At 39.3% G+C, this 27,418-nt stretch overlaps 1 protein-coding gene across 1 annotated transcript; it reads right to left on the bottom strand.

Annotated features, from left to right (window-relative positions):
• Positions 1–1,395: 1,395 nt before the first annotated feature.
• LOC122452118 (calpain-8-like) lies at positions 1,396–2,869 on the bottom strand. Its single transcript, XM_043485520.1, has one exon. It carries the CDS (start codon positions 2,854–2,856, stop codon positions 1,663–1,665), a length of 1,194 nt encoding a protein of 397 aa, XP_043341455.1. The 5' UTR covers positions 2,857–2,869; the 3' UTR covers positions 1,396–1,662.
• Between the last annotated feature and the right edge of the window lie 24,549 nt (positions 2,870–27,418).

Genomic DNA, 27,418 nt, shown 5'->3' with positions numbered 1-27,418 from the left:
GGTATCTCTAATTTTCTTGAAGGGATCTCTAGTCTTTCCCATTCTATTGTTTTCCTCTCTTTCTTTGCATTGATCACTTAGGAAAGCTTCCTTATCTCCTTTTGCTATTCTTTGGAACTCTGCATTCTGATGCTTATATCTTCCCTTGTCTCCTTTACCTTTCGCTTCTCTTTCCTTAGCTATTTGTAAGGCCTCCTCAGGAAACCATTTTGCCTTTTTGCATTTCTTTTTCATGGGGCTGGTTTTGACCACCACATACTGTACAATGTTACGAACCTCCATCCATAGTTCTTCAGGCACTCTGTCTATAGATCTAATCCCTTGAATCTATATGTCACTTCCACTGAATAACTGTAAGGGATTTGATTTAGGTCATACCTGAATGGTCTAGTGGTTTTCCCTAATTTCTTTAATTTAAGTCTGAATTTGATATAAGGAGTTCATGGTCTGAGCCACAGTCAGCTCCCAGTCTTGTTTTTGCTGGCTGTATACAGCTTCTCCACCTTCGGCTGCAAAGAATATGATCAATCTGATTTCTGTACTGACCATCTGGTGATGTCTATGTGTAGAATTGTCTCTTGTGTTATTGGAAGAGGGTGTTTGCTATGATCACTGTGTTATCTTGGCAAAATTCTTGTTAGAGTTTACCCTGCTTCATTCTGTACTCCAAGGCCAAACATGCCTGTTACTCCAGGTATCTCTTGACTTTCTGCTTTTGCATTCCAGTCCCCTATAATGAAAAGGACATCTTTTTTGGCTGTTAGTTCTAGAAGGTCTTATATGTCCTCCTAGAAGTATCTCCAGCTTCTTGAACTTCAGCTCCTTTGGCAACTTCAGATACCTCAGCATTAGTGGTTGGGGCATAGACTTGGATTACTGTGATACTGAATGATTTGCCTTGGAAACAAACAGAGATAATTTTGTCGTTTTTGAGATTATACCCAAGTACTGTATTTCAGACTCTCTTGTTGACTGTGAGGGCTACTCCATTTCTTCTAAGGGATTCTTGTCCACAGTAGTAGATATAATGATCATCTGAATTAAATTTGCACATTCCTATCCATTTTAGTTCACTGAGTCTTAAAATGTTGATGTTCCTTGTCATCTCCCGTGTGACCACTTCCAATTTACCTTGATTCATGGACCTAACATTCCAGTTCCTATGCAATGTTGTTCTTTACAGCATTGGACTTTACTTCCATCACCAGTCACATCCACAAGTAGGCATCGTTTCTGCTTCTATTCAGCCTCTTCATTCTTTCTAGAGATATTTCACCAGTTTTCATTCCAATCCCAAAGAAAGGCAATGCCAAAGAATGTTCAAACTACCTCACAATTGCACTCATCTCACACGCTAGCAAAGTAACACTCAAAATTCTCCAAGCTAGTCAAGCCCCAGGATTCCACCCACGTGGGGTTTTGTTCTAATGCTGCTTCTACACCCTGAGCACAGGCCTGCACTGAGCTCTGTCGTGAGAACGAGGCCCAGCGCCTACACATCTGAGTCCGTCAACAAGGTCAACATCAAACTAGGAGAGGGAGCATGCAGCCTGGGGAGGAGGGGAGGGGAGAGGGTGGGTTTTGCTTTCTTTCATTTCTCCTGAGAGATGTGGGGATGTTTTTCGGAGTTTCTTCCTCTGCTGCGGCCTCAGGTGATTCGACCTAGGAGGAGCCTGTATGTGTAGACATTAGTGATCTCCCGCCAACAGGAAGGCTTCCACCTGGGTAGTTCTGGCAGCCGCCAGCCGTGGAGCCCCGAGTCCAGCACCCTTTGAACAGCACCAGGTTCCATTTGTGCACCTCCTCGCTACTCAATGAGTCCAGGGACAGGTTGCAGATCTCCAGCCGAGAGAACTGCCTCAAGAAATCCGAAAAAGACATCCAAAACTCTCCATCCTCAGCTTTCTTGTCCAGCTGTTCTTTCTGCCTGGGGTCTATGTAATTCCACTCCGGTGCATCGTCGCTCCAGGCCCCCTTCCACTCCACTTCGCCCCACGGGTTCCGGAGTCTGATCAGCCTCTCTGGACAGCCCTGGAAATCCACCTCTTCGACTCCAGTGACAGAGTATGCGTGACCTTTAACCAGCTTCTGGCTGGTGATGGCTTCTGTTTCGGCCGCACTGGAGACGTCAATGGAGCAGGCCAGCAGAGACCCCGAGCGGAGGGCCTTCCGGATGATCTGGAACAGATTGGCCGGTGGCTTCTTCAGGTTATAAAACTCAGAGATGCCACCTGTGAAATCCTCAAACCCCTCCACCGTGGACCCTCCAGTGAGAGCCTCATAAGAACCGTTGAGCTTGGCATAGGCCTTCTCCAGCAGCGTGCTCCAGAATTCACTGCCTTCTTCGGAATGCAGGAAGAGCAGCTTTCCATCCTTGGTGGGGAGCCTGTCGTCCACGACCACCTCCACCCACTCTCCATATTGCCAGAACTGAAAATGAAATATTCCCGCGTAGTTCTCCTGGAAGCTCTGGTCCCTGGGGACCACACGATGCAGCAGCTCTCGGTTCAAGGTGAGGGAGGCAATGGCCGCCAGAAGCCAGCAGTCACCCAGGGCACCCTGACAGATGTCTGTGCGCGTGGCTCCTCCAACGATAAACTGAGGGCTGGGGCACAATTCCGTGGGCCGCTTCCAGACAACACCTTGAGTCTGGGGGGAGCAAGGTCCGAGATCCTTGTAGCCCAAAGCTGACGGGCATGCTGGGAACTCTGGGTCCTTAAACAGGACCCCCGAGTCCAAGCACTGCCGCCTCAAGGCCTCGAAGTCCTGGCCCAAGTACTTCACGGCCTTCTGGCTGGAGCCAAGGCCTTCGGCGGCCGCACGCTGCCTGACTACTCCAGCCGCCAGGGCTGCCATGGCTGAGGGCTCGGTGGAGCAGACAGAGGGAAATTTGCATGGATCATTTTGGGAGCTTGGCACTGTAGGAGGTGCCTAAGGTATCTGTATGCACGAAATCGCGACCCCATCTGTGCCGCCAGCTAGCTGTCGAGAAGAGATGGATGGTTCCTGCCCTTTGGTAATGATGTAAGTAACAGAAGATTACAGAATTGTCTCTGGCTCCTCTGGAGTTGGCAGATATTTGGCTTTAAAACCTACACACTTGTGTCCTAAAAAAAAAAATTGAAAGTGGAGGTTCTGGGAAGGTGGGATTATAATTTTATTGTTAAGAAAATATAATAACCAATGGCTGTTGGTCATTTGTGAAAAAAAAAAAAAAAAAAAAATTCTCCAAGCTAGGCTTCAACAGTACGTGAACTGAGAACTTTAAGATGTTCAAGATGGATTTAGAAATGGCAGAGGAACTAGAGATCAAATTGCCAATATTCGTTGGATCATAGAAAAAGCAAGAGAATTCTCGAAAAACAACTACTTCTGCTTCATTGACTATGCAAATCCTATGATTGTGGATCACAAAAAAATGTGGAAAATTCTTCAAGAGATGGGAATACCAGACCATCTTACCTGCTTCCTGAGATATCAGTATGCAGGTCAAGAAGCAACAATTAGAAAAGGACATGGGAAAATGGACTGGTTCCAGAATGGGAAAGGGGTACATCAAGGCTGTATATTGTCACCCTGCTTATTTAACTTATATTCAGAGTCAGTCAGTCAGTTCAGTCACTCAGTCATGTCCGAATCTTTGAGACCCAATGGACTGCAGCACGCCAGGCCTCCCTGTCCATCACCGACTCCTGGCGTTTACTCAAACTCATGTCCATTGGTTCGGTGATGTCATCCAACCATCTCATCCTCTGTTGTCCCCTTCTCCTCCTGCCTTCAATCTTTCCCAGCATTAGGGTTTTCTCAAATGAGTCAATTCTTTGCATCAGGTGGCCAAAGTATTGGAGTTTTAGCTTCAGCATCAGTCATTCAGAGTATATAATGCAAAATGCTGGACTGGATGAAGCACAAGCTGGAATCAAGATTGCCAGGAGAAATATCAATAACTTCAGATATGCAGATGATACTACCCTTAGGGCAGAAAGCAAAGAGGAACTAAAGAGCCTCTTGATGAAAGTGAAAGAGAAGAATGAAAAAGCTGGCTTAAAACTCAACATTCAAAAACTAAGATCATGGCATCTGGTCCCATCATGGCAAAAAGATAGGTAAACAATGCAAACAGTGACAGATTTTATTTTCTTGGACTCCAAAAATCACTGCAGATGGTGACTGCAGCCATTAAATTAAAAGACGCTTGCTCCTTGGAAGAAAAGCTTTGACAAAACAAGACAGGATATTAAAAAGCAGAGACATTACTTTACAGACAAAGGTCTGTGTAGTCAAAGCTATGGTTTTTCCAGTAGTCATGTACGGATGTGAGAGTTGGACTCTAAAGAAAGCTGAGCACCAGAGAGTCGATGCTGTTGAGCCGTCATGTTGGAGAAGACTCTTGAAATCGCTTGGACCGCAAGGAGATCAAATCAGTCAATCCTAAAGGAAATCAGTCCTGAATATTCATCGGAAAGACTGATGCTGAGGCTGAAGCTCCAATACTTTGGCCACCTGATGGGAAGAACTGATTGATTAGAAAAGACCCTGATGCAGGAAAAGATTGAAGGCAGGAGGAGTAAGGTATGACAGAGGATGAAACGGTTGGATGGCATCACAGAAATGATGGACATGAGTTTGAGCAAAGTCTGGGAGTTTGGATGATGATGGACAGGGAAGCCTGGCATGCTGCAGTCCATGGGGTCGCAAAGAGCTGGAGAGGACTGAGCGACTGAACTGAACTGAAATTTGAGTATTTGTGAACTCTGTAATGATTCAGGATAACTAAGGACAGATTCAACATTAAAGTGCAGTTTTTCAGTTCAACCATGCCTTTTCCATGGCAATGTGTTTTGAGGGAGGAACAAGCATTGGGTCGTTATTTGGCTTCCCCCAGAACTGGACTTACTCCAAGGATTTAAGAACAGATCATTTATTTGGAGTGATACTAGGAATCTTCATGAGGAGAGCAGGAAAGTGAGACAGGGGAGATAAGAAAGCCAGAAATAAGTCTTTTATCAAGCAAGTTACCACCATGATGAATGCAGCTTAATCACACACGTAAAATTTGGGAGTGAGTGGAGAATGCAAACATGTTATCCCATCTAAGCAGTAAGAGAACAGAAGCATTTATCCACCAACATCTAATAATCACTGATTAAATGATACCTCTTTTAAATGCTTTAAATGCATTAAATGCTTTCAGAAATTCCTTGGTACTTCCAGTTTGCATTAGTGAACAGGTGGCTCACGGGGCCAAGAGTGTCCTCAGAAAGAGTCACAGATTCTAGCAGCTGGAAATAGTATCAGTGTGCATGGAAATGGTAATCGTCAAGGACCAATCGATAGGGCAGTGGCGGCAACTGCTACAGAGTACACAGAGAAAGAAAAAATATCAGAACTAGAATAGCAGTTATAAACTTCTGTAAATGTGAAATCCACATAGAATGTGTAGGTTTCCTATTCTGAAAGAGGAAAATAGTCTTAAAATTCAATCCTGGAGTCATCTTAGAGAAAAAGGGATTTGCGGGTAGTTTTGATTTTAAAATTCCCTCAAGAAATACCTAAAGATTTCATTACAATTGTAGGATGGAATAGAAATAGGAAGAGCAAAAGAATAATATGGGTTTCCAAAGACATTTAGTGCTCTCCCAAATCCTCACATAATGATGAATTTTATTGCATCATAATTCTTATTTATTAAAATTTCTTGTGTTTCAACAGCTCCAATGAGATGCAACTATTTGTTTTTATGTTGGTCCAGGGAGCATTAGAGGACACTGCACCACTCATATAACATATTAAGCACACCATCACTTGCACATCAAACTCTAATAAATTCCTGTATCTTGTGATTTAAAAGGAATGCAAGGCCCTAAAAATTGAGAACACATCACAGTCTTAAATTTCCAAGTGGGAAACCCCATTTCTGTACAACCAGTAAAGAGTTTGAACATTAGGTTCTAACTAGGTGTGCCTGAGGTAACACTATCCAGGCTATCTTGAAGATTATTGTTTTTAATTGGCCCTTACATGAAGGACATGTGGATTGATTGGTTAAAAAAAAAAAAAAACAAGCCTATCAAACAATTATGGTGGGTGGAATGCAGCATTGAAAGAAAATAATAGAATATTCATTGGAGCCTAGAGGCAGATCAGTTATGAATCCCAGCTTTGAAGCTGAGTAAGACAGTTTCTTTTCTGGCATGAAGAGCTAGGTTAGGTAAAAACAACTAGTATACAAGATAAGTAAATATTTTTCATGAATATTAAAGCACAGAAGAGAAGATAGTGGAATACTGCTGAGCCAAATTCTGAGGAATAAAAAATAAATCTGGAGCAGGGAGTTATCAGAGTGCTACAACCGCTTTTATCTTGAGGGTATCTGTCTGTCAATCTGACAAATTTGGACTCTGGTCTGCAGCCTCTTTGGGCTACTCTAGGTAAAAAGCTATCGAGAGGCCGCTGCCTTACAATTTATAGAAATTCTTCTAAATCTTTTTTAATTTTTATTTTATACTGGACTCTTGTTAATTTACATTATGTTAGTTTCAGGTATATCGCAAAGTGATTCAGTTAGAAATATACATACATTTCTTCTTTTTCCAATTCTTTTCCCATTTAGGTTATTAAAGAATTCCTCTACATCTACATCATCAGAAGAAAGTGAACCAGCCTGGTACTCCACACTACTGCCACTGATTCTGGTGCAGGACAGACAAACGTTTGACTGGTTCTGAAAACAGTATGGAAAACCAAAGGAAACACAACAAACAAAAACATTTGCTTGATAAATTGCACCAGTAGAGTGTACTACAGACAAATGCAGCTAAGATACCCAAGGCTAAGTGAACCAGGGAAGTGAGAGCCCCGAATCTGCCTTAGGGGGGTTTCTGTCTTGGCGCACCCCCTTACTCTTTGAAGAATTCCCACAAGCATCTTCCCCAAGGCAAAAATTAGCACACCAAAGGGAACCATGCATGTAAGGCACCATGAGGAAGAATAAATACAAAAATGCAACTTAGAAACAGATTCACACAAACCTTAGGTATAAGAACTATCAAACATTACAAAACAATCATCTTATTCTCTTTAAATAAATAACACAATCGGAATTATAGACAGGTAACAGGAAACTCTAAATGACAGCAGATCTGAAAAAGATACAAAATGATTTCTAGAAATAAAATGCACAATAATCAGTATTAAACATACTGAACATAGATGGTAGCAAATGGAAAAAGGAGAGTTGTTAATTAGAAATAGTTTAGTAGAAATGAACCAAGATAAATTGTAAAGAAATAAAAAGACAGAAATATAAACAGAGGGGAAGAGACAAGGACTACATGGTGAGAAGTCCTAATATTATGTTTAAACTGGAATTCAAAAAGAAAAGAGAAATGTGGTTTCAGGCCATATTTCAAGAGATAATTCATAAGAATTTTAGAATATATGAAATATACCAACTTAGATTCAAAGAATCAGACAGAATATTCATTTCCACTGAGTAGTTTTGTGAGCTTATGCAGTTATTCCTACTTTTCAACTCAGTTTCCTCACTTATAAAAAGATAAATCCCTAACAGATTAGGGTTTTCATAGAAAAAGAGTGAGAACACAAAAACATCTTTCATGTAACTATCATATGTTTAGGGACTCCTCTTCCCTCAAACCACAAGGAAAGGTTCTACATCAATTTCATGTCCACAGGCTACCAAACGTCCTACTCAGGAACGTCCTACTTAGAGTTGATAGATAGAGTCGATAAAACTCTAAGAAGTGACATAGCAACAGAGGATTTCTATGAACCGTCAATTTATACCAAGTGCTCACCAATAACATGCTTAGGACTTAAATCTCCTTCAGTCTGAAGAGTCCATAAATATCCAGAACGATCGAATCAGTTCAAAACATTTCTAAGAAAGTAGTCATCTAAGAAGCTAAACTGTATAAAGCAGAAGATGAAAAGGTAAGAATCTAGAGGAGGTAATTCCAAAGTGTGGTTATTAGTTAGTAAAAGTCATATATGTAAGAATAGCTGATGGGCCAGCAAAGGTACAACAAATGTCATAGAAAATGGTGAACAACTACAGATACATTGTGATATTCAAGAGTCAGTTTGTGGCTATACATAGTTTAATATTCTTACTTTCCTCATAACCTATCCTTCTGAATTGAAATTGTTTATCTATTATCTGTATCTTAGCCATGTCTATAATCTTCTTTAGGACAAGGAGTAGTTCTTAGAGCCTGACCCTCTAGTAAATTCCTCCAAAAGAGTGAGAACCAAGTGTATTAAAGAACTGATGACTAAAAGAGGCAAGGATGTGAAAAATATTTGCATAGTATGTTAACTGAAAAAGCAATAATATTACATAAAATCAAAATTCCATATACAAATAAATTACAATAATATTTTTAATTCATGTACAAAAAATAGGAAAAAATATCAAAATGGTGCTATCGATTATAATTATATACTGAAAAACTTTTTTCCATTTTACACTCCTTTTTAATTTTAAGAGGTTCCTGAAAGAATATGCATTATTGCTATATTAGAAAAATAAAATCTGAAAATGTAGATATAATCTTATCAACACAATTTCTAACACATAATATAATCTCTGATACATTCATCATAAAACTCAACATCAGATGTGTCACTGATATATTCCTTCATCTCATTTCCATGTCAAGTTAAATCAATACATATTGGCTAAACACCGGTTTAGACAAGTGCAAGATGGGATTTCTTTCTTCAGAGAAATTTTTGAGGGCAAAAACTGTTCTGTTATTTCTGTGTCTTCTATGGTGCCTACCATAGTATCAGTCAATAAAATGCACAAACAGTAAATATTGATGATGTAAAGGAAATTTAACATTTTGGCTTGAGGAGGTTAAAAATTTAGGTGTTTCTCCAGAAAGGGGAATATATTTTCAACTACAGAGAAGGGAAGATAAGCACAGAGCATATGAAATCTAGTGGGTATTAAAGATGATACTGGAGGCTGAAAAAGAACATTCTTTCTAAAAATTTATTGCAGACAGCACCCATTTATCATATGACCCCCAATGGGAAAGAGGGGATAACCTTCAAAATTTTATCTTTCAAGGCTTTGATACTTCCAAGTATCACCAGAATTAGTTACCCAGGAAAAAGACAAAGAATGAGGAGTATGTGAGCTTTTAATCAGAAGCTTAATTATTTCTCTTTATTAGGTGCTATTTTTAGAATGAAAACTTTATATCCTGTTTTTGGCATTTAATGCAAGTATATTAGATTTCAATGATATAGGTGACATTAAGTTCTGATTGCAACCTAACATTTACATAAAGATTTTTTCACTTAAAGTATTCTGTGTAATTATACCACCCACACAAGGATGAACAGTAATGCCCTTGGATCCCAACAGCAGGTTATTTATAAAAAGAAAACAAAAGAGTCCAAAAATACTCTCAGATTTACGAAACCTATCTGTTTTTTGCAATCTGATTTACATCTCCAAATTGCCACTGTTCTGTGCCTTTCCTATGAGTTATTTTTAAATCCCTTTGAGATCAACAAGGCATCTTAATATGTAAAGTTTACTTAGAAAAAAAAATCCCACAATTAAGTAGTTCAAACCCCCCTAGTGAGATAATTAAAGTTATCCCCATCAACTGTGTTGGGTATTTTATCTAGTCACCTTCCTGTGTCATTGATAACTCCTGGAGGCAAACTGTGTCATAAATGTTAAGTCATCCCTTGGACAAAGGGGTTAGGGCAATAAAAACTTGTCATTTTTTATGACGGAAACCAGGATAAGCATGCATTCTACAGAAACCTTGAAACACTTGGTACATAAATGTTGTCAAATACCTTTGGTCCATTTTATAAAGTTTCTTTTGACAAAATCTGAATTCTTACATCTGTTAATGATTTTAGCATTTCTGATAATTTTGTCTCCATGAGTTGCAAGTTCTGCTGGGACTCTGTCCATTCAGTTCTGGAGGTGCATTCTTAATTATTAGGGTAGGAATATAACAGAGGAGCCTGGCAGACTACAGTCCATAGGGTCGCAAAGAGTTGGACACAACTGAAGCAACTTAGCATGCATGCATGCATAAATAATTAATATACAATAATACTTCCCTAGTGGCTCAGTGGTAAATGATCTACCTCCAATGCAGGAGACACCGGTTCAATCCCTGGGTCGGGGAAGAGCCCCTGGAGAAGGAAATGGCAACCCATTCCAGTATTCTCGCCTGGAGAATTCCATGAACAGAGGGAATCCCGTGAACTGGCAGGCTACAGTTCACAGGGTCACAAGAATGACTTGGCAACTAAATCACCACTACCACATCCAATAATAAGAAATAATCTGTAACAGTGAAACCTGAGCTGTATTTTAGAAATAGGCAGGTTAAAGTAGGAAGGACTCTTCATTACCTATTCTGTGTCAATTTTAAGCATTTAAGTTTTTTTTTTCATTTATTTTTATTAGTTGGATGCTAATTACTTTATAATATTGTAGTGGGTTTTGTCATACATTGACATGAATCAGCCATGGAGTTACATGTATTCCCCATCCCGATCCCCCCTCCCACCTCCCTCTCCACCCGATTCCTCTGGGTCTTCCCAGTGCACCAGGCCCGAGCACTTGTCTCATTCATCCAGCCTGGGCTGGTGATCTGTTTCACCCTAGATAATATACATGTTTCGATGCTATTCTCTCGAAACATCCCACCCTCGCCTTCTCCCACAAAGTCCAAAAGTCTGTTCTGTACATCTGTGTCTCTTTTTCTGTTTTGCATATAGAGTTTTATTTTTTACTATTATTTTGTTTTTAATTTTATTGAAGTATAATTGATTTACAATGCTGTGTTAAGTTCTGATGAACAGCAAAGTGACTCAGTTCTGCATGTATATACACTGTTATTCATATTCTTTTCCATTATGTTTTATCACGGAATACCGAATATAATCCCTGTGCTATAGAGTAGGACCTTGTTGTTTATTCATCCTATATATATCAGTATGCATCTGCTAATCCCAGACTCCCAAACCTTTGCCTCCCTCACTACCCTCCCCCTTGGTCTCCACAAATCTGTTCTCTATGTCTCTTAAGCAGTTAAGTTTTAAATTTTCTTAGTAGACTTCTTAATGTTTGAGAATGTGTTTTACTGCAATTAAAAAATATGAATACTTACAGTTTATCATGTTATAGTTACAAAGTAACTTCAGAGAAATCAGGTAATGATTCACAGAACAATCTGTGAGTTTGATTGAGTAAGTATTAAGATCACTGTTTTCCTTTATTAACAAATGAGACTCTGATAGGTTAAGTAATTTCCCCCAGGGTCTCAGAACTAATACACAGTGGAGTCAGTCTGAACATTGGGAAATAAGGGCAAGAACCACAAATTTTCTTGTTTGCTTCAGCATCCTAGTGTCTCCAAAAGGTAGCTCAGTGGTAAAGACTCCACCTGCCAATGCAGGAGACACATGTTCGATCCCTGGGTCAGGAAGATCCCCTTGAGAACGGAATGGCTATCCACTCCAGTATTCTTGCCTGGAGAATCCCAGGGACAGAGGAGCCTGGCAGGCTACAGTCCATGGGTCTGCAAAGAGTCAGACATGATTGAGCAACTGAGCATGCACGCCTCCCCAAACGTTTGCACATAGTAGATGCTCAGGACCAGATGTAGAGGCATAACTTACCTTTCCTATAAGTTACAGAATGTCTTTGTGATACATCTTAGGAAATACCAAAAGGCCTATGTGAACAAATCCCTCTCATAGGCGTAATACTGAGGCTTGAAAAACTGCTGAAAATACCTTGAAGGAACTAGTCTTGCTAAAGCTGAAAGATTTCTTATTGTGAATGTGAAAGTCACTCAGTTGTGTCTGACTCTTTGCAACCCCATGGACTATACAGTACATGAAATTCTCCAGGGCAGAATACTGGAGTGGGTAGCCTTTCCCTTCTCCAGGGATCTTCCTAACCCAGGGATTGAATCCAGGTGTCCTGCATTGCAGGCAGATTCTTTACCAGCTGAGCCACAAGGGAAGCCCAAGAATACTGGAGTTGGTAGCCTATCCCTTCTCCAGCGGATCTTCCCAACCCAGGAATCGAACTGGGGTCTCCAGCATTGCAGGCGGATTCTTTACCAACTGAGCTATCAGGGAAGCCCTAGACTTCTTATTGGAGCGATGCATTTAACCAATGACCATCCTATGTAACGTCTTACAAAGTGTAACTCCATATTGGAACATGTGGAGTCTGTTTCTTAAAAGTTTATACCCAATACCAAAATTTCTTTGAAACATTTATGTTTGGGCCAGATACAGTAATGGAAACTGGATTTAAAGAAAACTGTGGAGTAGAGAGATTAGGACAAGAAGCACCGGTTCTTAGAGACTGGAAACCCTAGCCTGTTGTGAAGGTAGTCAGAGGGCAGCTCTGCAACTGAAGAAGAGCCTGACTCAGTGACCAGGAAACAACTCAGGGAAGAGGAGCCCGTGAGTGACCATCAAGGATCAATAACTGGATGAGAGGAACCATCTCAACATAAGGTCGCATGGATAACTGTCAGGGCAGAATTCTGCTGGCTGCTGTGAGTATAAGCGGCTAGTGCTTTCAGAAATTAATTAACCATTAAACTTCCACTCACAGTGTAACTGGGATCACTAACACACCTGTGCAAAACCAATCCTTCCCAAGAATGAGACTAGTCACCCACACCCCAAATCACTCAGGACTCTCCTAAGCTCTGGCTGTTCTTCAGTCACAAACCAGATTTCCTGGAGGGATAGTCTTGGTGGAACCTGGATGCAGAGGGTAGAGTCAGCCTTGTATATCCTTGATACAAATATAAAAGCAAAGTATTGAAAGATTCTTAGGGCCATTCTTATATCTTCATCTCAGTTATAATTCTAGCACTTAGAATAATGTCTGTTTATACACAAACACATAATTTTGTTGGTGAGAGTTACTTCACAGATCCCATGCAAAATCTTAGCCAGATGAAAGCAGATCACAATTGGCAATGAAAGGCAAACCAATTGAGATGAGGCATTGGGGAAAGGCCCTTAGGGAAAATTCTATAAAGATAAGGAAGGAACATTAAGACAAACCCCAATAACTTCTCTACCTTTTGCCAGTAGCCAGACCTGCTTATGTGTACATCAATAAACTCATCAAAAATGAGTTATAGGTGATGACAACTATGAACAAGAAGACACAGTGGTCTTAAATGTGATAGGTAATTTAAGATTCAAGGAAGTATATGATGTAAAAATTTGACTCCAGATAAAATCTTAAGTGGTGAAATAAAATATTCAAATACTGTATTTGGGAATTGAATTTGTATTCAGCTACATTAAAATAAAAAAAATTTTAAAAATATAAATTATTCCCAATTGTAAGAATCACTATATGATATTTGAGAAGCATAAATCCACTGTCTTTTAGGAAGGTAAGTGAAATTATTAACAAGAAATAATTAGGAAAGAGTGATAAAAGATATGGTACACATAAATACTAAAGGAAAGCAGAGAAAAATCAATATTAAAGGAGAAATTTAAGTTAAAAATCTATATCTTCATTTAACTTTATATGATCTTTTATTTTCCCAATAAACAGAACATCATGACACCAGGTGTCCACAATTGGATTTAACAGATGTTACTATTTTGCCATATTTGTTTTGGAACTTTTTACAAATAAATAAAGCTGGTTTATGTTATTCCGAATTAAGTTTTTTTTTTCCCAAGTAAGTTTTATTATTTTATCTACATAACTGTATAACATCAGGGATCTTGGGGAAACGTAACTCCTTTAGTTAAACATAGGATAAACCAATAACGTTTATTTAAAGTTTTAAAGTGTGCTATGCAGGAGAAAAAGATATATATCACACAGTACTTCTCACTGAGCAGGGATTTCTTTGTGGATGTCTGTGCCTCTGAGAGCAATGAGAACTTCAAAATCTTTCCCTGAAGCTTAGGAACTTAACCTTCAAAAAAAGATGCTTCAATTATATAAGTGATTATACCTTGAATATTATTGCATGACTATTAAGGGACATTCTTTTTTAGGAAAATAGCATGTATTATTAAGATAATGTTTTAAGTCATGAAGTTCAATAGAATAACGTGCACAGTTAATACCTACCTCAAAAAAAAAAAAAAAAACCTCCTAAGCATGATTTTTAAAAGTCCCTGATGTCTTTTGAAGATTCATTTATGACTGAGATAATAATAAGTCATTAGTTTTGCATCAAGGTTGAAAGACAGACACACCTAAGAGTGAACTCTGACTAAAACCAACTCCCAGGTGAAACATTAAATATGACAAGAATGTTAACAGCCAATAAAAAAATAGAAAGATCTTGTCATGCCTCAGTTCCATAAAATGTTTATGACACAGTAATTGGATCTGCTCAAATACTTCAAGAAACGAAATATAGTAATGGTTTCTAGTGAATATTGACATTGAATCTTCCTTATCAAACATTGAAAAGAAAATTTACAAAGTGTCAAAGAAACCAGACTATTTCACTAATATTAACATAGTAGTTAATCTTGCACAAGAAACTTCCCAATTGTAGTTACACAAAATTAAGAGCCATTCTGTGCCAAAGCAGAGAATTTTCTACTATTTCCTGGAGCTGATGAGCCTCTCAAAATTGATCATTGCTTTCAACACAACAAACTAACAAAAAGTGACCATAGTAAACATTTCTGTTCTTCTTCATGTTTCTTACAATAAAATATGATTATTCCTCACATGGTTCCTAACATATTTCACTCTTTTTCTTTTGTTTGAATTTATTTTTTTAGTATAATTGATGAATAGGAAGACGTCCTGCATTATAATTCAAATAATTCAGACCTCAGTAGAATTCCCATCCTTACTACTCACTTCTTAACCTTGTCCCTGTCCCTGTTAATTCATGGACCACAGTTTCCTAATTTTGTAAATTAGAAGGTTACCTTACAACCTAATAAGAGCACTTTCTCATACTATCAGTTTATAATACCATGTTCTGCATTGACACTGCAAAACTTCCCAGTATGAGATTCCAAGTTCAGTATTTTCAAAGAAAGCCTCCTTAGTCTGCCTCTTCCGTAAATCAATAGTGTCTGCTGAGACTTTTTTGACCAAGTCAGGATAAATAGAAAATTAACAATTACCTGGATAAGTCAAAGCATCGCGAATGCTGCTGTTGTTGGGCTGCTAAGCTGTGCCCAACTCTCTGTGACCCCGTGGACTGCAGGGCGCCAGGCTCCCCCGTCCTCCACTCTCTCAGAGTTTTCTCAGGCTCAGCTCATTGAGTCGGTGATGCTAACCATCTTACTCACTGCTGCCCCTTCTCCTTCTGCCTTCAGTCTTTCAACTCATTATCTTTTTCTGAATTGATAAGGTAATATACAACTTCCCATTACTTACTGTGGCCTCTATGACTCATTATCATACAAAATAATTCAAGTCTTCGGCACATTCAGAAAACAGTATCTCATGTCCTACAAACAGACTGTACCTTTGACTGCACTTGTATGAGGCACCTCGAATAGTCAAATGCACAGATTCAGAAAGCACCTCGGTAGATGCCAAGGGCTGGGAGGTGAGTGGCAAGGAGAAATGGGGACTTATTGTTTAATGGGGACAGACTTTCAGTTTAGGAAGCTGAAAATTCAGGAATGGATGATAATGAGAATTGTACAACAATGCGAATATACCTGGTGCCTCTGAACTGTATTTAAATAGAATTAAAATAGTTTTCTATTATTTTGACTTTAACCACAATAAGAAAACACATTAAAAAAAAAAAAAGCAGTGTCTTATATGCTTAATGCTAATTGTGTCTATACCAGTGCACTGAAAATCTCAGCAACTACCAGGCAATCTGGATAAGATGGGCCAGAAATACCTAAAACCTTCTTCCTCTTTATTAAGGGAGTTTTGCGTGTTCTATCCGGAGAAGGCAATGGCACCCTACTCCAGTACTCTTGCCTGGAAAATCCCATGGATGGAGGAGCCTGGTAGGCTGCAGTCCATGGGGTCCCTAAGAGTCAGACACGACTGAGTGACTTCACTTTCACACATTGGAGAAGGAAATGGCAACCCACTCCAGTGTTCTTGCCTGAAGAATCCCAGGGATGGGGGAGCCTGGTGGGCTGCCGTCTATGGGATCACACAGAGTCAGACACGACTGAAGTGACTTAGCAGCAGCAGCAGCATGTTCTATCACATTGGATGATGGGATTATAATTACTGTTAATGACTCAAGGAAGCAGTATTCTGTGGCTCTGAAGACTTCGAGCTCTTGGAGTCTCACTGGCTACAATTTCTGAAATGCTAATTAGATGTTGATGTTGGAAAATTACTTTAAATTCTAGTGTTCCATTTTATCCACTTTAAAATACAGCATTTAGATTCCATAAATTAAACCATCCAAAGACTTTAAAATCATTCCAGGTAGATAGTAAATATTTAATAAATGTTATTATTGCCCCAACTTACTATAAGCTTTGTGGTAATAAAAATCCTACAATATTCAAATAGGTACAACTTGCAGCAATATATTGTCTTTACTATATTACAAAAAGCTTCCCCCCTCAAAAAAAAGGACCAAGAGATTGCATACTCAAGTTCATCATCATTATAACTGCCTAGACTTCTATGTAAAATACAGATCCATCTGTAAAATAACTATTAAGAATTTGGGGCAACTGTTGTGTTTGTACATACCCTCTCTCTCAAAAACTGATGGGTTGATCAAGTTTTGCCCTAATATATCACATCCAGATTACCAAGGAAAAAAAGAAAAAGTGACAGTAAACCAGAAAGAACATGTAATAAATGTAAATAAATGAAATAATAAAAGAAATAGCCTCTCAAGCATTTATCAAGGTAAAATAGCAATAAATTCTAATCAATGGTGTGTCAGGTCTCATTAAAGAAAACTAGAGCTGTGAGCCCATCTACTTTCTGACATGAAGTTTTTACCTGTAAGAAGTGAACTGTAAAATTTCACCTGAATATCTGAATATACTAAGCGGATGCTTGCTATCTGGAAACACAATTTTTAACAGAGCAAAACAAATTTTTTTAATGATTCTAAGAAAAGATTTATTGTATAATAGTAATAATAATACAAGGACATGGTTATCCCTTTGAAGAGAGAAACTTTCATAAATCTGAAAGATTTTCTGGAGGAAAGGGATTTATGTTTGGATGGGGACTATTTTTTCAAACCTCACTACTTCCGTCTATATTAACCATATTACCTTGAATGAGGGGATGGGGCCAGAAACAGAGCAAGAGTGAGAAACAGGGCTTCCTGGTGGCTAACTGGTAAAGAATCCACTGCCAATGCAGGAGACAGAGGTTCAACCCCTGATCCAGTAATTCCCACAGCCTTGGAGCAACTAAGGCTGTGTGCTACAGTTGTTGAACCGGAGCTCTAGAACCTGGGAACCACAACTGCTGAGGCCAAGTGCTGCAGCTACGGAAGCCCGTGATCTCTAGAGCCTGTGCTCGGCAACAAGAGAAGTCTGCACATCATAATTAGAGAGGAGCCCGCATTTGCTGCAACTAGAGAAAAGCCCATACAGCAATGAAGACCCAGCACAGCCAAAAATGAATAAATATATATATATTTTTTAATAGAGACTTGCTCTGGGACAACCAGAGGGATGGGGTGGGAAGCATGGTGTAAGGGAGGTCCAGGATGGGGGAACACGTGGCTGATTGATGCTGATACATGGCAAAAACCATCACAATATTGTAATTATCCTCCAATTAAAATTAAAATTTTTTAAAAACCAAAAAAAAAAAAAAGAGTAAGAAACCAGAGTTCAATAGTTTTGCTACTTTCATGGTTCCTTGGGGAAAATACAGCAGCCATGGAGGACAGTCAAGCGAAGCCCAGGGTCTCTGATGAGAAAGGGGAGAAAGCACACTTGGGGGTGGGGGGGGCACCTTTACTGTCGTTTCCAGGGGAAGCGATGGGCCAGGCCGGTGGTTTAGGAGTGACTAGCTAGGTTGAAAGTGGGACCCTTTAAAGTTCATGTTCATCACTACTGTTAAAGCCTATGTTTGGGGGCCATCTAAAGGCTCCAGAAATTTTGGGGTGAGCCGGGATTTACATGACTATGGCTGAGGCAGGAGACAGATGGACCCCCAGGGCAAACTGTAGGAGTTGGTTCTCTGTGGATCTATACTCCAAGGCGAAAACAGGGCAATTGAGGCAGGACGCTGGGCCCTGCCAGACCTTCTACGCAAGAGCAAAAAGCCTCCTTGGAGGTCAAAAAGGGAAGGGGCGCCACCCCATAGTAATGATGCTAACTACCCACAGGGCTCCTCGCTAGAATCTGTCTTGGCTAAGAGATGCACGTGCACAAATGAAAAGACCCTGAGATATACCACATATGGACCGTGAACCAGGCCAATCAAAGTGACTGGGCGAAGGAAAACCAAAAGACATGCCCATAAAAGTGATTTAAACTACCACAAGCATGCAACTCTCTCTGGGCCTGCCCTTGTGTCTATCCACACACACTGCTCTCTTTTTCCTCTTAATAAACACTTGTTTCATTACTTCCCATCCTTGTGGGAATTCCTTTCTGTAAAGCCAAAGGGCCAGGACCTCGTAAATGGCCACTGGTCTAGTGACTAGGATTTGGTGCTCTCAGCGCCGTGACCCTAACTCAATCTCTGAGCCAGGAACTGAAACCCTGCTGCGAGGTGCTAGAGGTCAAAGCCACCCAAGGTTACAGCCACTGGCCATTGGGAGATGTTAAAGTATTAATTTACAAAAATTAAAACTATAATCAATGCAATGTGGGAAGGCTATTCAGTTATGCAAATGTTATTTGTTCTTGATTTTCAAACAACAAAACGTAGAAGAATGACAAATCAACAAAATAAATGAGGTACATTCAATGTACCCCCCACTCCACCAGCCATTTCTCTATTTCATTCATATTTTAATGACCACTGACCTCAGAATATGGAATTTGTTTTTTAATCCTTCCCCTTCCAATGTCAAAGGGATGAATCCATTAGATTAAAATAAAAGAAAATTAATGTGTTAATCTCTCTGGAATAACGATTGCATTTAACAAGCATGCATAAGGCAGAGGTTCTAAAACTGGACTATACAATAGAATCACCTATGGAGCTGGAAAAATTACTGCTAAGAGGGAGCCACTTATAGAGACTCTAATTTCATTGTCACAGGTATAGCCTAAATACTTGGATTTTTTTTAAACACTCCCCAGATAATTCTAATGTGCAATCAAGTTTATAAATCATTAGCTCAGAGTCACGACTTCCATGCTTTTTCTTGTATTTGTCATCAAATGATGTCCCAAATTTTGAAAATATATAAATATCAGTCCCCCTGGAGTCTGTGTGATACCTTTTTGAGGATCAAAGGACGAAGGAAAGAACAATGGTTCACAGAACCAATGCACTACCCGTGATGGTATTTGGGGCACTGCTGAGAGCAATTTCTCCTCTAGGTCCCCTCCAGATCAGACCACAGAGGCTGCTCATGAGATTGATTCCGTTTATTTTTGTTTTGATACAAAGATAAATGGGGCATGAGCGCTCCTTTCTAGAGTGAGGCCTTGTGAGACAGCCTTGTATTGGAACCTGCTGCTGCTACTTGGAAGGGCTGGTGAAAATCGCTCCTGTCTCACTCAACTAGCATTTATACAGGGCTCCTTTATTCACTGCCCTGGGATGTGGGCAGGGCTGTGATGTGCATTAAGAATGCCATTTGCCTTATCTGTAAACAAAGGACGTCATGGCCCTCAGCTACTCACACCCCCACCCCCTACATATACACTGTGCACTCTGGTGGGGTCCAAGATGGAGAAAAACAGTATCCTGACCCCAGACAGCTGAAATGCATACCAAAGGAACGATTTCAGTGAGCCCAGGCTCTAGCATCTCCCCATACATAGAAAAATGCCACATTCTTTAACTTGAGATATCTGGTTTTCTTTCATTAACAGTAATATTTTGATGTTCCTACTACCTGATCTTTGTTGCAAAAACGTCTATATATCCTGGCTCCTCCCTTCCTTTCTCAGAAGAGTCCCTCAGAGCAATCTGAGAGGCAGTACCAAAGGGCTCAAGTCCTCATATTCGTCCACCATATAAAACACAATTCTCAAGTTTTAGGCTATGTGTTTTTTTCAGTCAACAGTTATGTGTCTTAGAAGGTTAAAAAAATAAATATAAGTCTTCTCTTTAAGACTTTACAACCAATGGTTAAAAATGGTACATGGTGATTAAACCATTAAGCAAGAACAAGTGGAGACAAATAAATGGGTCAAAATGAATGATTCAGGAAATAGGTATTTTAAATCCAAGTATTTAGAGGTTGGTCAATAAAATCCATAGATTTTCAACTGAGATAAAGGGAAGCAAAATAAAAATTTTACCCTTTAACAGTTAATCAGCAAACTATGACCAGTGGATTAAACTTGGCTAGCTGCCTATTTCATATGGTCTGTGAAATAAGAATGATATTTGCATCTTTAAGTGATTGAAAAGAAAAAAGTAAATAAAAAGAAGACAATTTCTAGACACAAGAAAATGACCTAGAATTCAAATGTGTGCCCACGAATAAAATGTCCTCAGAACACAGACGTGCTTGCCTGTTCACACTTAACGACTACTTCCAAGTGACCACAGTAAAACTAAGTATTTGTAACAGAGACCATGTGGCTGGAAAGCCCCAAATGGTTACTCCCCTTTCCAGGAAAAGGCTGCCCGCGTCTGTTTCACAACCGAAAAAAGAAAAGAAAAGAAAAAGCTTGCTGAGGTAGAGGTAAGGATGAAGTTTGTGAAGCTGGCAATAGTGAGACCAAGATATGATGGCTGGGAAAGAAGGAACCTGGTTTGAATGAAGCTGGTTTGGTTTAAGGCGCGTGGAAGCCAAGGTAAGATACAGGTAGTAACAAATGCGCTTCAGGTATTTACTTTGCTTTACGGGATTTGCTAAGTTCTCAAAGTATTAAAAAAAATAGTTTTGTGTTACTCACACCTTTAAAGGGAGCTATATATGCACTCAATCAATTTAATATATATCTGTTGGATTCATATTCACTGAGCACCTGTTTAAAAAACTGGAAGCTAGCATCTACTGACCGTCTGACTCCTGCCCTACACACACTATCTTTATCTTCCGGCTCAGGCCCATTTACTCTGACGTTCATTTCCTTTCCACTCGGACAACTTACACTAGCTTCCTTGGTCTGGTTTGCATATCAATCCTTAAGATGTGTTCTTGACAGCCATTCTTGGTTCATGAGTAACTGTGAAAAGGATGATATGAAGGCACTCTATAATCCTTTTAGTATTAGAATATTTTATAACTTCCTTTCTTGATTAATGTAAAATACTAGAATCTGAACACTCCCTCATACTTTGTCATATGAGATTTATGTAAATGTTAGGCCCATGTCATTCTGATTCATTCTAGAAAATAATTTAAGTGGTTTCTGTGATGTTAAAGTTTCAAAGGCATACAGATCAATCTGGGAAGCTTTTAAAGAGCAAATTGATGGATAGTGAAAAATCAGAAGAGCTCACAAAATGAAGATAAGAATACTGAAACATAGTAAAAGCATTTCCAATCCCTCTTTCTTGATAAAAGCTCTCTTTGCCCAGTATAGAAGTGGAAGGGCTGAATTAAGAGGAAAGAGGAAGAAATGTTATAATATGGAAAAGGACCAAGGCTACCTAGGCTTCTGGAAAACCTTACATCATTAAAGTGACATATTTCCATTTGGAGACATTTCCATTTTACTCTCTTGCTAACAGCTGACACTTCATGGAAGAGAAACCCTCCTAGGAATCCACAAGTAAAACTGACTTTTATCTTCATCAAATCAAATCCCAAGGGGTCATATCAATGGGAATATGGGGGAGGGAGGTGGTAATAGAAAATGATGAAGTCAGAGACGTGGTTCAGAATAAAGAGTCATCACCTTTGTTTATCACAGCACAGAACAGAACAGTTGAGAAACGTCTCACACATGAAGGGAAAGCTGAGTAGCTCTGCTTATTATAGCTAATCCTTGAGAAAGTTACTTAACTAACACTCAGACCTTTCACCATAAGTCATGACAAAATGAATTCACAGAGCTCTTGTGAGAAACAGAACAGGTACATAGATAGAATGAGAGGTCCAGATGTAGAAGGAGAAGCAATCAATAGATGCAAGACCTGGACAGACCTCATGAAAGAGTTCAAACAGTCAAAAAAAAAAAAGAGTTCAAACAGTCAAAAATGGCTGGACACTTGAACCCAGGATGAAGAGTAAATGATGGCACAATTAAGGTGGCTTGTTGAGCCCTTTTAAAGAGATTAACTCGACCCATTAAGCACTGCTCTGCTGCTATGGTTTCATACCAGGCCACAGGATATGAGGTGGTTTTTCAGCGAATCCCAGTTAAGTCATTTTCTGCCCTTACAGCATCTGATAACCTCACTTCATCTAACATATGACAGCTCCTTAGAAACCTGCTGTTATTTTGTTCAAGCTGAAATCGGTACAGTCAACTTGGGCTACACATCTCTTCGGTGATGGAAAACAGGCTGCATCCTCGGACTTTGTTGATGTGCTCTTTGTCTTTGATCTCTGGATGCTTCGGAAGGGCTCAGAGGTGGCGTTTAGGCAGCACTGACGTCAGAAACCGAGGTGTGAGCTCCGTGGAGGGTCTCCTGCCATTGCACAGAGAGGTTCTGTGCTTTACAGGACTTTTAATTCGGTTTAAAGCTACATATCACACTGACACAATACTCACTCAGCCTGCTAAAGGACACGTCGGACACACTTTGATTTATTTCCTGTTCCTATGGTTAATAAGGAATGACTCTAATTGAGCATAGCTCTTTGATCTCTTGAAGCATATTGCTTTGAAAGAGTTTATTACAGCTGTTAAAAAGAAGCTATAAAGATGCAGCTCCTAATAAAACATCTTATTTGGTTAAACATTAGGGCAGGAGTTGTTCAATAGCTATTAATACTTGTTTTCCACATAAAATTATTACTGGATCTCAGATTTCACAGGACAGAACCAAATTGCTATAAGAGAAATTATGGGTAGGGAGCATGTGACACCATCATTGTTACTGGGAAAGGCAAGGAATGAGATGCCCCGGCTGCAAATGTACACGGTGCCTCAAAACACAGCCAATACCGACTTTATTCAAATCGTTGAAAACGGGGTAGAACAAGGTAAAATAGCAAGGTGTTGCAATGGGCACATAAAACATATATTCAAGATGTTCAAAATGGAAGCAAGCAGACAGGAGGTAATTTGGAGGGATCAGTGTTAGTGGTTAGGCATCTCCTATGGGAAAGGATGTTAAGGAAAGGACTAGAGCCCTCAGGGAAGGGATAGGAAAAGTTCATTGAATGGGCCGAAAAGTTCATTTCAGTTTTTCACAAGATTGCATGGAAAAATCCGAATGAACTTTCTGGCCAACCCAATATGTAAGGAACTGTGATACCTAGAGGGCTTAAATAGAAATTCAAAAAAGGGAATTTGGAAAAGATCTGAAGCATATATGGATGAGCAACATGGACAAGAAAGTACTCAGGTCAAGAACTTGGGAGAAGGAACAATGTGAAAGAAACAGGACACATGGGGATGGCTGTGTTATATATTATTTACTCTCATGATTGATGCTTCATCTCTACAACGGCAGAAAGAAAATGACAAGAATGCTGTCATCCCCCACCTTGTCAACATGGTAGACACTGCTAGTCATGTGATCTTCCCTATGAATCCTGGATCCAGCCTCATAATTCTTCTCCATGCATTCCTCTGGAAAGCCACCAAGAACTTTGTTACACAAGGTGATGTCTTTTTTCCTATTCCTAATATATATATGCATACATACATCTAGAGATGGATGAATGGTATATTCTTCAGTGTCACAAAAATTTAATAATCAAACTTGAGCCTTTTGAAAGAACATTAACTGTTTTTAAATTTCTTTTCTAAGTTATCATTTTCTACATAACCAGACAATAAAATAACTAGAGACACCCTTGACTCATTTTTCTCTTTATCCCACAGTTTCATTACTAACCAAGTTCTACTGATCCTCCTTTAGAAGGTTCTTGCTGCCTTCATCTGGGTTATTTTAAGAGACTCTGTTCTTGTACTCCTCCTACCTGGTTCTAACCCAGCCTCCTAATTTCCGTTAGACAAATTTACTTAAAAGTCAATTTTAAACAATTCCCTCCTTTCTCTAAACTGTTCATTGACTCTTGTTCTCAAACTGGTAAAATATAAACTCATCACCATAAAAACTTCAGAGTATAACCCCCCAACCTACCTTTCTGCCTAACCAAACTCTCTTGCGTTCACATATAAAGAAGTAGTTGATGGTTGTAGTTTATCAGATATTGATAAATCTCATTTATGAATGAGAATATACAACTGATATTGCCGTGACCATCCAATCAACCCTACTCTGTGAATGGCCCTGTGTGGGTGTGCTCAGCCGTTCAGTCATGTCCCACTCTTTATGACCCCATGGACTGTAGCCCACAAGCTTCTCTGTCCATGGGATTTGCCCCACAAGAGTACTGGAGTGGATTCCTGTTTCCTCCTCCAGGGAATTTTCCTGACCCAGGGATGGAACCCACATCTCCTGCATTGCATGTGGATTCTTTACCACTGAGCCACCAGGGAAGCCCCTATGAATGACTTGGAGTGACTCTCCATTGTCTATCTGTACCACCAAGGCTTATGATAGCACCAGGCACAGACAGCATAATCAGTAGAAATAAATATATAAACATAAAGAAATATATGGGTATATGAGCAGCATCTATTACTAGGTACCCGAATCTGTGAACATCAAATAAGAGTAACTGAACCCTATGTTTCTAAATGTAGAACAGAAACTTGTTAAGTCTTCTATTCTTCAAATCTGTGATAATTCTAGAAACTTGGAACAGAGCAATCCTGAAAGCAGAGAATCCCACAGGGAAGAGGATGACAGATGGTCCATTCTCACTATTTTTACCTTACTCAGAAAGCAAGCTTATTTCTCTCTCTCCTCTACCTGCTACCCAATTTTACCTGCATCAATCAACCAAACTTCAAAGCAGGGTTATTTCTAAACTCCGTTTTAGATATTGTGTCAGTTTGTTTCAGTCAAATTATTTAAACCAAAATTAGCACTTGCGCTGTTTATTCTGTCATTCTTTATTTTGTGACTGCTGATTAAGGGGTAGAAACTGTGATAGGGGCCGAACACAACAGGAACTGCCCTTACCCTTAGGAATCAATTCAGTGGAGGGTCAGATGATGGGTTTCAGAGCCAGAGAACCCTACAGTCAAAGGCTTACTCTACCGTTTGATATTCTGGAGTGATGGGGAAGCCACTTACTCTCTACCCACTGCCTTTCTTTTAAAAGCTAAATAAGTCTCTTTTCCTGAGAGTTATTTAGCTTAAATAACAATAACAATTTTATTATCCTGAAACTTTATTTTCAGATATGTTTTAATAAAGATACTATCTTCTTTTATATCATTCATAACTCTCCCAAAAAGCAGAACACAGAGCAGAGAGCATTCAGTTCTCTATTTAGGTAAGAAAAAATATACATATGTGTATTCAAAATTAAAATTGACATACATATAAATAAATTTATAAATTTAACACTAGAGCTTGCCAGACTTCTTTAAATGCTTATAAAGTGACTTACAATATCTTCTGATATTTACTTTCTTGTCAATCTAAAGAAATGTTTGGCATATGTACATCCCTATATATATATGAATGTAACACTTCTGTTTCTTATTTAGCAAAATAACTACCATGTTTGGACACATCCCCAAATCAATCCAGGCAAGAGGACGGTTGTCATCACTAAAGCTAAATTGTTCTACTTTTGTTTAGTTCTCTGTGGTGTCTGACTCTTTATGACCCCATGGTCTGTAGCCTGCCAGGCTCCTCTGTCCCTGAGATTTCCCAGACAAGAACACTGGAGTGGGTTGCCATTTCCATCTCCAGGGGATCTTCCAGATCCAGGGATCAAACCCAGGTCTCCTGCTTGGCAGGTGGATTCTTTACCACTGGACCACTCAGGAAGCCCAAAATTGTGCTTCTACCTAGGTCTTAATTCGGAGAAGGCAATGGCACCCCACTCCAGTACTCTTGCCTGGAAAATCCCATGGACGGAGGAGCCTGGTAGGCTGCAGTCCATGTGGTTGCTCTGAGTTGGACAAGACTGAGCAACTTCACTTTCACTTTTCACTTTCACTTTTCACTTTCAGGCATTGGAGAAGTAAATGGCAACCGACTCCAGTGTTCTTGCCTGGAGAATCCCAGGGATGGGGGAGCCTGGTGGGCTGCTCTCTATGGGGTCACACAGAGTCGGACACGACTGAAGTGACTTAGCAGCAGCTAGGTCTTAATTATTGCATTCAAAACAAAAACTACAAACTTTACTTTGCAAATGAAGTAAAGATGAAGTAAAAAAAAAAATGCTGTCTGATCGTCTGATCCAACCACTTAACCCATAAGTTCTCTGGATATTTTTTGCATGATTATATACATTTATATATTGTTCAAAATGATGAAATGATCTATTCTTACTGGACACACTTCAACCTTCTTATCTTCCTGACATTGCTATAGCACTAAAATTTCACTTGGGAGATAGACTATTACCTAATAACCATCCCTTCTAAATTTTTCCTTTTCTGTTGTCTTCTGTTTACACTTCCTTTGGCAAATATTTATTGAGGTTGCTATGGTTAATGCATTCCACTGTCCTGTGACCAAAGTATGTTGTAGAAGAAGGAACAGTTCATGAAAGTGATGTTTGAACATACCACATCATGTTAATGTCTTCTAAAAAATCTTGTTACTAAAAATGTAATTCCATGGACCCTTCAATCAGCATTACCATGGAAATTCATTGATCTAAATGGACCTATGATCCAGAAATTCTATAACCCTACACTGTACCTACTGCCTACTGCTACATACAGTAGTACCTACTGTCCCAACAGACAGTGCATCTCCACAAAGTTTTAGTCATTATTTACACAGATAAGTTATAATCACTGTGTAACAGTGAAGGTGTTATGCCCTAGACAGATTTTCTCCAGATGTACTGCATGAAATTGACATTTTCAAGTTTCTTCAGCAGGATATAAAGATTTTATATAAATGGAAATTTTCTATTTCATAAGTGACATTCTAAAATGCTGTACCTGGCTTATACAGATACCAGACGAAAACTTACTCATTCTTACTCAAGACACATGCAAGGAATTATGTTGTAATAAAACTTCTAATTTTGGTGGTTTTGCCTATTCATTAAAAAGAATCCTTTCTTGATTAAATACGAAAATACCTGAATTTACAAACATTCTTCTATCTCTTTCTTTC

The sequence above is a fragment of the Cervus canadensis genome, chromosome 13 (genome assembly GCF_019320065.1).
Source record: "Cervus canadensis isolate Bull #8, Minnesota chromosome 13, ASM1932006v1, whole genome shotgun sequence".
NCBI classification, from domain to species: domain Eukaryota; kingdom Metazoa; phylum Chordata; class Mammalia; order Artiodactyla; family Cervidae; genus Cervus; species Cervus canadensis.
The sequence above is the reverse complement of the archived record's forward strand: the minus strand, read 5'-3'. Positions and strand labels throughout refer to the sequence as shown.

What these genes read in the sequence shown, in the direction of transcription:
- LOC122452118 (XM_043485520.1), bottom strand. Translation starts at nt 2,856, where the DNA reads ATGGCAGCCCTGGCGGCTGGAGTAGTCAGGCAGCGTGCGGCCGCCGAA.